Source organism: Balaenoptera borealis, assembly GCF_965194805.1.
Source record: "Balaenoptera borealis genome assembly, chromosome: 10".
Classification (NCBI taxonomy): domain Eukaryota; kingdom Metazoa; phylum Chordata; class Mammalia; order Artiodactyla; family Balaenopteridae; genus Balaenoptera; species Balaenoptera borealis.
The window spans coordinates 109,061,828-109,076,781 of NC_138874.1; the positions used below are offsets into that span (position 1 = coordinate 109,061,828).

Below are 14,954 nucleotides of genomic sequence, written 5' to 3' on the forward strand. Positions count from 1 at the left end.
TTCAAAATATGCGGGGGGGGGGGCGGGTGGAGAGCTGGAGTCCGGCGCATGCGCACTGACAGCCTGGGGGGGGTCTAGCTGCTGGGCTGTGCGCAGGCGCGGTGCGGCGCCCGTGGGAACCCAGTGGTGGTTTGACGTTGGCCTCAGAAATGTGTGGATGACGGTGGCTGGGCTGACCCGGAGGATTGGTCCGGTGAGGAGAGTACGTCGTGAGGTAGGTGTGGTGTCGTGGCTCTCGAGACCTGAAGGACCTTGTCGCGACCCTCGCTGTCTGTGGCGCGGACGCCGAGCCTTTCCGCGGAGTGCGGTGGGGTGCGGGGGGCTGGGGACGCGGCGGCCGGGCGGTGGAGTCGGCTTTTCAGGAAGCCCTCAGCCCGCGCCGCGGACGCGCTCTCTCCTCCGAGGGTGTCAGGTGGGTACCGGTCGTTCGGCTTTAGCTGAGGAGGAGGTTGGGACGGTGTTCCCCTTGGTGTGGGGCCGGGGCGGGTGGCGTGTGAGGAAGGTCTGTGGCCCTGGGGCTTCGCCCTGTCAGGTGGCCCGGGCCGCCCTCGTGTCCCCCGGGCCGGGTGGAAGGTGGAGAAAGGCCTGGGCCCGAAGGGGGGTGGGGTCTGCCCTCCCGGCCCCGGGCAGAGCGAGCAGGACGGCGGCCTCGGGTCTGCGGTGGAGCAGAATGCGAGCTGGACCTGAAGGACCCTAAAGCTTTGGGTCCGGAGAAGTGGGAGCGGGTGGCTCTTTCCCGATGCCCCCGGGATAGGAAGGTAGATGGTCCCTCCCCACCACCGCTCTCTGTCCCCTTCCTGAAGAGGCCTGTGCAGATGAGTTTTCCACCTTTTGAAAGAAAAAAGGGAGCTAGAATATAGAAAAGTGGGATGTCAGAGTTCCAAAGGCCTTGAGTGTAAAGGGCCTAATTTGCAAAGGTGTTTTAATACTCCAGACGCATTCTCGGTTGTCTTCATCAGTATTTTTGTCTTATAGTTCCTGCTTCCTGTATATTAACCTTAATTCACAGTACCAGCTTTGGACAGCCCAAAGAAAATAAGCTCTTCTTCAGAAACACCCATCTCCACTTTAAGGAGCCAGGTCAATACTGTCAAGTGGACTTTGACTTTCTTGAATAAGGCTGAATGACCAAGAGTCAGGAAATTAGACTCCTATGGTCTCCCCTTTTTTTTTCGCACAGCCAGTAAATTACCAAATCTTGGTTTTCTTAGAGGAAACCTATTCTTTCTTCATCTCTGCTTCTTCTGTTTTCAAGCACTAGCTTTCATTTGAACAGTTCCAGGAGCTTCTTTACTGTCATTAGCCTTCCTTCTCAACCACTTCCACTCCATCCTCTGCACTGCCCTCTGGTGCTTGTTGCTCTTGACCGAGTACAGCCTTTGTACCTTGACTCCCGCCTGCCTCCCTGCCCTCCCATCTCCCCCACCTTTGCACAGGCTTTTCCCTCTGGAATGCCTGTTCTTTTGGAACAGGGAAAATCCTGTTCATCGTTCAAAATGAAGCAGATCTCCACTCTGCTATAGAATTAAACTCATTCCTCTGTACGACTCTTATACTTTTAATTTATGTTAGAGAAAAACCCAAACTGGACAGTAAAAGCAGATTTTATTCAGAACTGTATAATAGGGGAAAAGACCTCAGTGTAGGATCAGGCTCAATTCTGAATACAGCATGGACAAGTGAGAATTTAAAGCTAAGGAGCAGGGTAGGGGGGTCAGTGGATAGAAAATTACTAATGAGAAACCTCAAGGGTCTAGATGATTGTGCCTGAACCTACCTAACAGAATTCTTGCTGGTGAGAGGCCAGGGTTATTAGACATCACCCAGGGGATGATGGAAGATGAGGAACCTGATTAGCTATCAAGGGTGGTCAGATATGGAGGATGGGGGATCTTGCTAAATTGACTTAGCAGTGTTCTTGCTAAAACTAGATTTTACAAGGAAATGCCCAGATGAGCCTAGGAGAAGGTTCAGGAGCCTGAATAAAGTTTGGCCAAGCAAGAATCTTTGTCAGGTACTATGATTCTCTTATGGTTTCAAACTTTATCAGTTTACATATTTGTGTTCCCTACTATGTAGGCTTGCTGAATTAGTAGTTATATTATGCCTGGTAAAGGTGTTGAGTACAGGTTTGTTGTATGGAATTGACAGATTGGTGAGAGTTGGCTGGCAGCTTTATCACAAAATAAGAGATGCAGAAAAAGGCAAAAATAGTAAATTCAGGTTTATGCTTTTTTCTTCAAAGCCAGGGTGGTGGTTGTTCAGAACTGACCTCACTCTTAATATGATAAATTACTCTCGTCCTGAATTGCAACTGATTTTTTTGCCCTATTTTTCCCCTTGAAATAAATCATAAAATATATGTTGGAAACTTACCACCAATATCACTAGGATGTACTATGCAATTCTTTCACTCACTTATTTTAAAGTTCATTATTACAGCTTAATGTGTAAGAACTCAATATGCTCTTTAGAGGCATATTTCCAATCTGTTTTCAGAATATGAACCAATGCATATTTGAAAGGTACATTTTAGAAAGAAGTGACTTGTGGTATTAATTTTCTTGGGCCCATTCATTTAGTAATATGACAGTTTAGGTGTTGACCATCTTAATTTTAAGTAGAATGAGTTCTTACTGTATTTGCCCTGCCTTTTACCCAGGCGTATACTTCCCAGCAAGGTGGTTATAGGAACTTAACTATCCTCCCAGCTGGTACCACTTGAGTTGTGCCTCTTCTCCTCCCTTCCCGTTCTTTCTGGTCCCTGCAGGCCCTATGGTTGCCTGGAGTTCCTTCTTCTCACCCTGCCTCAGTGCTGGACCTGCAGTTAAGTTAGAAGCGGGAAAGAAAGAGTAACCTTCCTACCCCTTTTTCCCCAACTTCATTTATAGCTGCTCGCCACTGCCACGTCATTTATAACCTCTGTTCTGGTTAGTCCAATATTGCTGGACTGTATACAGTTTTCAATACAGCCTGGCTTCAGCCTTTCTGAAGACATGTAGGAATTATGGGGAAGCTCTTGATGTGTAGCTGAATCTGCCTACATCCATGATTATCACCTGTGTGACACCTTCTTATCCTAAAGCTGTTTTTGTAGTAAAGGGTTAACTTGTTAAGCGTGGGATGTTCAAAACTTGCCCACATTCCAAAGAAAGACCTGGTTCTGGACCAACTCCTGTCTTATCCTCTAAGCTGCTGGAATATCTGCTTAATAAAATTGTCTTTTTAACTATGGGCCTCAGCCCCGCCAGCTAGGTTATGCTAACAGTGTGATGTGTGGTGAGGGCTATACTCTTTTTTTTTTTTTTTAATATAAATTTATTTACTTATTTTTGGCTGCTTTGGGTCTTTGTTGCTGGGCACGGGCTTTCTCTAGTTGCGGCGAGTGGGGGCTACTCTTCATTGTGGCATGTGGGCTTCTCATTGCGGTGGCTTCTCTTGTTGCGGAGCACGGGCTCTAGGGCACATGGGCTTCAGTAGTTGTGGCACGCGGGCTCAGTAGTTGTGGCTCACAGACCCTAGAGCGCAGGCTCAGTAGTTGTGGTGCATGGGCTTAGTTGCTCTGCAGCATGTGGCAACTTCCCGGCCCTGGGCTCGAACCCATGTCCCCTGCATGGGCAGGTGGATTCTTAGCCACTGCACCACCAGGGAAGCCCCCAGGGCTATACTCTTTTAGTTTGGCCTCTGAAGAGGCTGAAGACTAAGAAACTAATGTCAGCACATTGGTGCTCCATGCCTACCTGATTGACCCCCAATAAAAACCTTGAACACCAAGACTCAGGTGAGCTTCCTTGGTTGGCAATACTCTGCACATGCTGTCACACATCATTGCTGGATGCTTGCACCTGGTTTCTCTTGGGCTCTGCTCCATGTGCCTTTGCTTTGCTAACTTTAGTCTGTATCCTTTCCTGTTTAAGAATCTGTTACAAGGCACAAACAGCAACAAGACTTGAAGAATTGTGCATTCTTCCATTAGTAACAGCAGTTAATTCTAAGTGGGGGAAGTAGTAGAGTTTTATTAGGAGATAGTGTGTGCAGCTTTAAAAAAGAACCCTGCACTACTGTTACATGCTTTTCTTGCTTCCCTGTCTCTGCCCACTGTCACTACCCTAGAGTCTTAGTAAAGAGAAGAATTAAAATTGGGGAAAAGATTTCTTTAAAGATACAAATATAGGTATTGGGGGTAAGGTAGGTAGTAATCACATAACCATGTTTTACTGCTAACTGTACATGCCTTATAACAGATTCTTAAAAACTCTGGGTTTCAGAACCTCTTTATACCCTTAAACTGTTGAAAACTGCAAAGAGCTTTTGTTTATGTGGGTTTTATCTTCTACATTAAAAAAAATTAACAACCTTATTCTGCTTGGATCTACAGTAATATACACTAATGTGAACGAATCCAGTAAAAAGAGTGGCTTGAAAAGTAACCAGCATGAATAACATGGTATCATCTATGGAAAAATCCACTCCAGCTTCAGAATACCTGGCTTAAAAAGAACTTTCATAATGGACCCATTTCATGGGATTGTTTTATCCTGCATTCTTGGGGTCTTAGACTGCTTACCTAGAGTTTTAAGATCTATGTGAACTAACTCTTCTTTTGGTAAGTTAATAATGAAATAAAATAGTAACCAAGCTAAATCAACTATTGGATGTGTTTTATTATTTTTTGTTATGTTTTTGTGACACTTGTACATGGTGAAGAAGTAACTGAGCAAAAATGCTACATAGTATGTTCACAACTCATTTTGAATATTGTGTGTTTTTTATAAAAATTACCTGTCTTTATGTATAATTGTAGAATTTTGAGGTATGTTTATTAAAGTCCTTCCAGGGATATGTTGTACTATTAGATTGCAGGTTAAGGGGAAGCTATAGAATCCTTTTTACCAGTTTTACCTTTGATAGTTGTGCTTTTATATACAACATAATGTGAACAGCCAATGTAAATTTTTAAAATTTGTAGTTATATTTATCTCTGTGCTGTGCACATTTTATTTTTCTCACTTTCTCTCCTCAAATAAATTATGAGCTTTTTTTAACACCAGACGATGTCTTTATTTATGTGTGAATCCCCAGCATTCAAGGCAGTATTTGGTACACAAATATCAAGTGAACATTGAATGGTTAACTTTCGCATTGTTAAAATACGAGGCTCATTTATTAGGCTTTCGAGGGGGTTGATTGTTTTAAACATCTTTATAATAATTTTAAACATATGACACCATGATGGAAGTAAGGAAACAGTGAAAATCTCTGTTGGAAATCTCTAGGAATTGCTTTCTTCTGAGAAAATTGTTTTGGAAGCTTAAGAAACCAAGGAATTGACATAGGTTTCATCTGTGAGCCAGAGGTTGGTAGCATTCAGATTCTTCTTAGCAGAACTGCTTCTTGTACCTTTGATCTTTCCTCACACACTTTGGTGGTTCTTAGGGTTAGTGAGATTGATGATTATTCTGGGTCTAAGTACCCACTTTCAGCATATTAGGTCATTTACTTTGCTTTCATCCTAACAATACCAGGAGCAAAGTGGTCTTTGGGAAATCAGAAAAACACTAGATACTAGTGTTAGTTCAAAATTTGGTAACGTTTGAGTATCTGGCTCACACTTTAGGCTATCTTTATTAGGTTTTTTTAAAGAAGCTAAGAAGGAAGATAAGACTGGTGACATGATTCAGCTGGAAATGACATTGATGGTGATTATAGAAAAGGAGCGAATAAGCTTATAATTTTTACTTTGTCATAAAAACTTTAGAGGAGGAGTTATTGAAATGGGTATGAGCAATACCTCATTGGAGAGTAAAGTAAGGAAGTTCATTTTCATGGACCTATAAGTGGGTGGCAGCCAAGGAGACCAGCATTTACTAAGTGTCTACTAGGCCACAAAGTAAACATGTATTAGTTAATCTTTTCAGCAACTACAAGTGAGATTTTGGAGAGGTTGTGAACAATGCCATGCTATCAGAGTCATTTTGAGGTTAAGGTAAAGCAGTTCAAGGTCTTTTTAATAGTAAAAATCTGTTTGTGACTAGAAAGGGGTTCCAGAAGGCTTAGCTCTAGGGATCAGTAAAGAAAAGAGAAGATGGACAAAAGTGGTGAGGGATGAGGTCTTATGGCTCTTGCTATGTTTAAATAAACCTGGGCTTTGGCAGTTAGACTGTTAGCAATTTCTGTTAGTGATTAAAGAACTTGAGTGCTGAGTTGGTGGAAAACAGTGTTAAAAGTAACCAGAGGAGAAAATCTGCTTCTGAAGATACTGGGGATGTCAGAAGGTAGAATCTCAGATTTTCTAAGTCCCCTTAAGAGGACTTCATTCATTATACAGATCAGAAACTTAAACCCAGAGTTGTCACACATTGCTTTTTCTGCTCACTTGCTCTCAGATGAATACAGTTCCCCTTAAGGTCAACTAACATGTTTGGAACAGGCAGCTGGATCACAGTGAATTGAAAGCTCTCATGAGAAGAACAGAATGAACACCCCCAACATGGGAAGATTTAGCTAAAGCTAAAATTGGAACTGGGTGCTGGGTACCTCCTACAGCCCCTGTGGTAGTCTAGGTGAGGCAAGAGTCCCACGCATGCCTGTGGCTGTGAGTGGCAGAACTGATAGAACAGAACCAGCAAAGTAAGGTCAGTCAAGCAGTCTCACCCCAAGTTCAAAGCAGAGTGACTGCTCCAGCATGAAGGATTACTGACCAACCTCCATTCTCTGCTGAGTATCAGAAGGAACAGAATGATGACAGCTAACACTGCCCATGTGATGTAATCAATCTAATAGTGATTTAAATCAAGTTTAACAATAAATCCTAAACAGGAGTGATCTGTGTGCCTTCAGGTTATGTGTTAATATGTGAGGGAAAATGGGTCACAAATGTCTCTTGAGGATGGCCCACTTGACTATATAAATTCTGGAGGAAAGGGAGAAACTCTGAGTTAGATATATGTGAGTTATCACTTGCTTTCTTTGATAAGGAGATAGTACATTCTTAAGATCATTCTCAAGAAGAGAATGATTTTGTGGCACACCTTTACACTCTCAGAGGTGTGTAGTATTTCCTCCACTGAAGTACAGCCAAGAGTAGCTCCCTTCCCTAGGGCGAAGTGGTCAGCCCTGGGGCTGAGGGAAGAAGGGAATGTGTGGAGCAGGACATAGTTCACATGCCCAAGTGGTCTGGGCCCCATTATTTGACCCAAAAATTCACCCACCTGGACTCTCAAATATTCTGTCTCTGGTACTAAATGCAATGTTACCATGTTGGCACCCTGCTAATTTAAGAGACCACATATTCAGTAAGTATCTCATCACATTATTGTCCTTTTCTAGGTCTCAGGTGAGAGTGAGGTCTGTGAAGAAAGCTTTATAAATTCAGGGTTGTACTCTAATTATGGCTGTATGCCAACATCACATGCGTATTTTTGAACCTGTCCTTGAAGAGCATGTCTTTTTAGATAGTGGACACCTAAACTTGAAGTCATAATAGTTCGTTTTGATGTTCTGAAATATAAAACAATTTTTATAAAAATTTTAAAAAATCATTTTGTTCCAAACAGGTTGTTAAAAAAGATAACTGGTCCAAAATAACTGGTGAATTCTACCAAACATTCAAAGAGGAAATTATATCGGTTCTTTTCAATCTCTTTGAGAAGATAGAAACAGAGGGAATACTTCCTAACTCATTCTATGAGACCAGCATTACCCTAATACCAAAACCAGACATTACAAGATATTACAAGAAAAGAACACCAAAGACCAGTATCTCTCATGAATACATATGCAAAAATCCTCAACCAAATATTAGCAAATTAAATCCAGCGATGTGTAGAAAGGATTAGACACCATGACCAAGTGGGGTTTATTCTAGGCATGCAAAGCTGGCTCAACATTTGAAAATTGAGTAATGTAATATATCAACAAGTTAAAGAAGAAAAGTCACAATCATATCAGTAGATGCAGAAAAAGCATTTGACAAAATCCAACATTTTCATCATGATACAAAAAAAAACTCTCAGCAAACTAGGAATAGAGGGGAACTACAACTTGATAAAGAACATCTACAGGGACTTCCCTGGTGGAGCAGTGGTTAAGAATCCGCCTGCCAATGCAGGGGACACAGGTTCGAGCCCTGGTCCAGGAAGATCCCACATTCCACAGAGCAACTAAGCCTGTGGGCCACAACTACTGAGCCCGTGTGCCACAACTACTGAAGCCCACGTGCCTAGAGCCTGTGCTCTGTAACAAGAGAAGCCACCACAGTGAGAAGCCCGTGCACCGCAACGAGGAGTAGCCCCCGCTCGCTGCAACTAAAGAAAGCCCATGTGCAGCAACGAAGACCCAACACAGCCAAAAATAAATAAATTTTTAAAAAAAGAACATCTACAAAAAAACCTACAGCTAACATCATACTTTTTTTTTTTTTTTTTTTTTTTTAAAGGGAATGCTATTTATTTATTTATTTATGGCTGTGTTGGGTCTTCGTTTCTGTGCGAGGGCTTTCTCTAGTTGCGGCAAGCGGGGGCCACTCTTCATTGCGGTGCGCGGGCCTCTCACTATCGCGGCCTCTCTTATTGCGGAGCACAGGCTCCAGACGCGCAGGCTCAGTAATTGTGGCTCACGGGCCTAGTTGCTCCGCGGCATGTGGGATCTTCCCAGACCAGGGCTCGAACCCGTGTCCCCTGCATTGGCAGGCAGATTCTCAACCACTGCGCCACCAGGGAAGCCCCAACATCATACTTAATGGTGAGAAACTAGATGCTTTCCCACAAAGATCAGGAACGAAGCAAGAATGTCTCACCACTCCTATTCAACATCATACTGGAAGCTCTAGCTAATGTAATAAGAAAAAGGAAATGAAAAGTATACAGATTGAGAAGGAAGAAAGAAAACTGTCTTTGATGACCTGTCTATGTAGAAAATTCCAAAGAATCAACCAAAAACTCCTGGAACTAATAAGTGATTATGGAAAGGTTGCAGGACACAAGATTAACATACAAAAGTCAACTGCTTTCTTAACACTAGCAACGAACAAGTAGAATTTCAAATTTAAAACAATATGATTTACATTACACCCTAAAAATGAAATACTTGGTATGAACCTAACAACATTTGTGCAAGGTCTATGTGAGGAAAACTACAAAACTCTGATGACAGAAATCAAAGAAGGATTAAATGAAAGGAGATATTCCATGTTCATGGATAGAAAGCCTTAATGTTGTCAAGATGTCAGTTCTTCCCAATTTCATCTATAGATTCAACACAATCTCAATCAAAAGTCCAGTAAGTTCTTTTGTGGATATCAACAAAATTATTCTAAAGTTTATATGGTGAGGCAAACTTAGAATAGCCAACACAGTATTGAAGGAGAAGAACCAAGTCAGAGGACTGACAGTACCCGACTTAACTGTACTGCTACAGTAATCAAGACAGTGTGGTATTGGCAAAAAGAATAGACAGATCAGTGGGCAGAATACAGAGCCCAGAAATAGACTCACACAAGTATAGTCAATTGATCTTTGACAAAGAAGCAAAGACAATGCAATGGAGGAAAAAAAGGTCTTCAGCAAAATGGAGGTGGAACAAACAGATAACCACATGTAAAAAAAAAAAAAATGTGATACAGGATTTTTATCTTCCACAAAAATTAATTCAAATGTAATCATAGACCTATATGCTAAATGCAAAACTATAAAACTTATAGAAGATAACATAGGAAAAAGATCTAGATGACTTTGGGTTTGGTGATGACATTTTAGATACAACTTTAAAGACACGATCCATGAAAGAAGTAATTGGTAAGCTGGAATTCATTAAAATGAAAAACTTCCACTCTGCCAAAGATAGTGTCAAGAGAACAAGACGACAAGCCACAGACTGGGAGAAAATATTTGCAAAAGGACTGTTATCCGAAAGATACAAACAGCACTTACAACTCAACAGTAAGAAAATGAACAACCCAGTTTAAAAATGGGTAAAAGATCTGAACAAAAACCTCACCAGAGAAGATAGTCATCCCTCAGTATCCGCTGGAGATTGATTCCAGGACCCCCATGCATATGTGCTTGTTAGCAGCATAGAGTTAACTTCTTCCACCTGGTGGGGATTTCAGTATCTGCAAAAGAGCTCAAAGGACTTGGCTCAGAATATTATCTATAACCCTTGAGGAGGAACTAAAGGTCCTTGACTTTGTTTAATGACTAAACTATTATTATTTTGTCTTGCTTGACTGTTTTCCTTTCTTTCTGCATTTTCTCACTTCTCTGATTAAATTTACTGTTTGGAACCTGGGGAAGGCCTAGGAGGCTAAAGTTTTTCTACAGACAAGAGGCGGGCGGAGGACATGATGGGGGGGGGTCTGCTCTGAGAAGGCCCCACAGGGTCCTGTTTGGTTACACTACCCACCTATTAGAATATTTTAAACCCTGACAACACCAAGTGCTGACAAAGATATGAAGCAACAAGAACTCTCATTCATTGCAGTGGGAATGCAAAATGATACAGCCACTTTGGAAGACAGTCTGTCACTTTCTTACAAAACTAACATACTCTTACCACAAGATCCAGTAATCACGCTCCTTGGTATTTACCCAAATAACATAAGTTGAAAATTTACGTCCATTTACGTCCATAAATGCACAGATGTTTATAGTAGCTTTATTCACAATTGCCAAAACTTGGAAGCAACCAAGATAACCTCTGTAGGTGAATGGATAAACTGTGATTCATCCAGACAGTCGAGTATCATTCAGTGCTTAAAAAGATACAAGCAATCAAGCCATGAAAGACGTGAAAGAAGCAAATATGAAAAGGCTGTATGATTCCAACTATATAACCTTCTGGAAAAGGCAAAACTATGGAGGCAGCAAAAAGATAAGCAGCTGCTGGGGTAGGGAGAGATGAATAGGTAGAGCACAGAGGATTTTTAGGGCAGTGAACCTATTCTGTATGACACTGTAGTAATGGATACATATCATCATACATTTGCCAAAACTCATGGAATGTACGACACCAAGAGTAAACCCTGTGTAAACTGTGGACTTCGGGCGATAGTGATGTGTAGGTTCATCGATTGTAACAAATGTACCACACTGGATGTTGATAGCCAGAGAGACTGGGGGTGGGGGGAGGTATATGTGAACTCTCTGTACTTTCTGCTCAATTTTGCTATGAACCTAAAACTGCTCTTTAAAAAGTCTATCTTAAAATAAGTAAACAAACAATAACCATGTTTAAACGAGAAAAAAAAAAGGTTGCCTAGGAAAAGGGGAGGAAATGAGTGTGAGTGTGGATAAGTGATGAAAAATAATAAATTAAGGAGAGGGATCTTGCACTGGGCCTATGACAATAATGTCATGAAATGAAAAGTATGTTTAATTCAATGCTCACCTTCAATCCAAGAGAAAGAAAATGAGATAATGTATGTGTACATGCTCTGTAATCACAAATATATCAGATTTAGCACTGGGTTATTGATTATATTTTGTCCCAGTATACACTGATTTTCACTCGTTCACATTTTAAACATAACTTCATATGACTAAGAAGTAATCTCCTAAAATAAGGTGAAAGATAGAAAATGAATTCAATTTTTCTACACCACATCCCCACAGAGGGAATTTGTTTTATACTTCTTCACAGCTTAGCATTTCTTTTTTTTTTTTTTTTTAAGAATTCCTTTTATTTTTATTATTTATTTATTTATTCATTTATTTTTGGCTGTGTTGGGTCTTCGTTTCTATGCAAGGGTTTCCTCTAGTTGCGGCAAGCAGGGGCCACTCTTCAGCGCGGTGCGCGGGTTTCTCACTATCGCGGCCTCTCTTGTTGCGGAGCACAGGCTCCAGACGCGCAGGCTCAGTAGTTGTGGCTCACGGGCCCAGTTGCTCCGCGGCATGTGGGATCTTCCCAGACCAGGGCTCGAACCCGTGTCCCCTGCATTGGCAGGCAGATTCTCAACCACTGCGCCACAAGGGAAGCCCTAGCGTTTCTTTTTTAAACACTAAAATACCTAGTGTGCTCTGCATGAATGCACTGGACTTGAAGTCTGGGGATGTTCCTTTCCTGCCTTTATTTCCTCACACTTGCTGCCGACTGGCGGCGTTAGGGTGCAATGACTACTATTTACTCTGCCCTTCCACCTATCACAACTGTGAGGGGCAGCGGAGCACAGTCGTCGGACTCAGATTCGACTCCTATTTTTTGATTTCCAGTAATTGACCTTCCAAAGACTGCTGGAGGAAAAGACTCGAAGTCTCTTCTGCGATTTTCCTGGGCAACGGACTTCATCGTAAAAACCAACAAACAAAAACCCGAGGCGCAGATCCTAATGGTTTGCAAGTTTCCGGAAGGAAGGATGATTCTAACTGAAGATTGTCTAACTTTCTGACCCTTTAGGAAACGTCCAGGTTTTACGAAACGCATCCCCGTGGACTTCCCAGACTAGAGGACTCGCCTCACAGAAAGCTCAGTACCAGGGGTTCAGGGGACCAAGGGGACGACCTCGGATACAACCGCGACCGCGCATGGTGTTTGGAGCCGAAGGCTCGCCCATTCCTCCATTGCGCCAATAGGCGGCGCAATAGGGCAGTGGGAGACTGTGCATGCGCAGTTGGCGGACATTGCCGCAAACAACGCTGGCAGCTACCTCGGGTCTCTCGCGACAGCATGAAGGCAGGTGAGGACGCCAGAGGAGCGCGCAGCGAGAAGCCGAAGAAGCTAGGTCTCTGCGTCCTCTGTGGACTGCCCGCAGCAGGAAAGTCGACCTTCGCGCGTGCCCTCAGCCACAGTCTACGGCAGGAGAGGAGCTGGGCCGTGGGCGTCGTCGCCTATGATGACGTCATGCCAGACGCGTTCCTAGAGGAGGCGAGCGCTCGCCCGTTGGTCAGTACGGAGGGGGCGGGGCCTAGACTGCTGTCGTGGAGGGAAATCTACAAACTCCACGATTCTTGTACTGGGTAATACCTGGTGTGGGAGGTGGGTCCCTGATAGAGGAGAGACTGGAGTTCGAGGAAAGGGGAGCTGGTTTAACACAATGAGTTGACTAGAAATAGAAAACAATGCAAACAGCCACCAGCATAAGGTTAGGGTCTGAAGTCAGCGTGCAAGGTGGAAGTCCCCCATAATCAAGTATCCTCCTGAAAATCCTTTGGGAAGGTTGTTCTGAAAAGAAGGACAGAATCTCTCAAAAATTCCAACACAGCCAATTTAACATTCAGCCAGGCGAATCCAGGTATTGTGGGGCTTTAAGTTATGCGGTTTGGGGAAACCCTTTTAAAGAAAAAGGATACAAAATTATAAGTGACAGGGTACTTATTAGGGCCCCTCCTGTGACAATAGATTCTGTGCAAATGAAGGACTTGGCCTCTGAAGCTGGATCTTCATTCAACTGAGGGTAAACCTGCTTCTGCCAGAGTAGGAAAAGATGGCTGTTTCTTAGTTGACCACCAGATGAAGTAATAGGCTTGTATTTAGGGGTCAACTTGGGTTCCCAGTACATACTTCTCTTTAAGCCCTGAGATCACCCTCAGCGCTGTGAGATGCATCCCCTTGAGAAGCATGTGAAAACTGAGACTTCCGCTGGGAAGAGTAGAGTCACGTCACCCATCTCATGCTCACTCTAGAGAAAATACTTTTTGATTAACATATTCTGAAAAATTTAAAGTTCATTTTGTCATTTAGTGCCGAATGTAGATGAATTCACATAAATAAAATGCAAATATGGTGTGATTCCACTCTGTAAGTATATATGCAAAAATACAGTACATTTGGCACATGGAAGAATTTTGAACTTCTCCACCAAAGCTATATACTTCCCCATTCTTGGTTAACTGTGAGGTAAATACAGTATCAGGCCCCTGGTAACACCGGATTTACTTAAGTAATAGTATTTTTACCACTATGGAGAAAGCTGGAAGTTGTTGATAGGGATTGTGGTATCTGCTGGGGTTTTCCCTCACTTTTCTTATTATATTTTTTCCACTCTCCCCCTACAGACCAAGGCCATGGGGCTCATCCAGTCACCACGAGTAGGATATCTCACCTTTTAGGAAGTGATCGTGTTTCTGTTTCCTTTTGAGCGGGTTTTGCTGATGTATTTGTTTTATGTGCCATAATCTCAGTGACGTGGTAGAGCATGGACAGACAGGAGAGGGATCCTGATCTCCTGTCCTTGTGTTTTCCCTCCAGCCTTGACCTCATAACTATGTCAGTGTTCACCAGAGCCTTTGAGCAGCGCAAGACTACTTATATTTTCAAGCTATTTATTCTCTTCTCCTCAATCTGCTTCCTCTATCTTTCCCTATCCCATTCCAATCCTGTTGTTAGCCTGAGGTCTTTTCATCTGGACCCAGGGACCTTTCAGCTGATCCTCTTTCTATCTACAACTTTTCTTATTTCAAGGGCAAATGAGCATTGCTATATCTTAGCCAAACTATTTTATTTTGGCAGGATTTTTTTTTTTTTTTTTTTGGCTGCGTTGGGTTTTCGTTGCTGCACACGGGCTTTCTCTAGTTGCCGCGAGCGGGGGCTACTCTTCGTTGCGGTGCGGGAGCTTCTTATTGCGGGGGCTTCTCTTGTTGCGGAGGACAGACTCGAGGCGCGTGGGCTTCAGTAGTTTTGGCTCATGGGCCCTAGAGCGCAGGCTCAGTAGTTATGGCGCACGGGCTTAGTTGCTCCGCAACATGTGGGATCTTCCTGGACTAGGGATCGAACACGTGTCCCTTGCATTGGTGGGCGGATTCTTAACCACTGTGCCACCAGGGAAGTCCCAGGGTATTGATTTTGGTTCCTCCTTTCTCCTGGATGGTAACAGCTTTTCATTCTTTCATTTATTCACTTATTCATTCAGTCATTTCATATACATTTCTGGAGCATCTATTAGGTGTCTGACCCTCTGCTGAAGCCTGGGTATACAGTAGACTATTGATCTAGCAGGGACATAGAGATACCTAAACAATGTA

General features: G+C 42.9%; 1 protein-coding gene across 2 annotated transcripts in view; it reads left to right on the forward strand.

Annotated features, from left to right (window-relative positions):
- The first annotated feature begins 65 nt into the window (after positions 1 to 65).
- Positions 66 to 14,954, forward strand: part of PSTK (phosphoseryl-tRNA kinase) — a 26,780-nt gene continuing 11,891 nt past the window's right edge. The window contains exons 1-2 of one of the 2 annotated variants that reach the window (XM_082406972.1): positions 66 to 214; positions 12,391 to 12,876. In XM_082406972.1, the coding sequence (XP_082263098.1) occupies positions 158 to 214; positions 12,391 to 12,876 (543 nt within the window). In that variant the 5' untranslated portion in view covers positions 66 to 157. The remainder of the gene's footprint in view (positions 215 to 12,390; positions 12,877 to 14,954) is intronic. The other variant, XM_082406971.1, reaches the window with a different exon arrangement.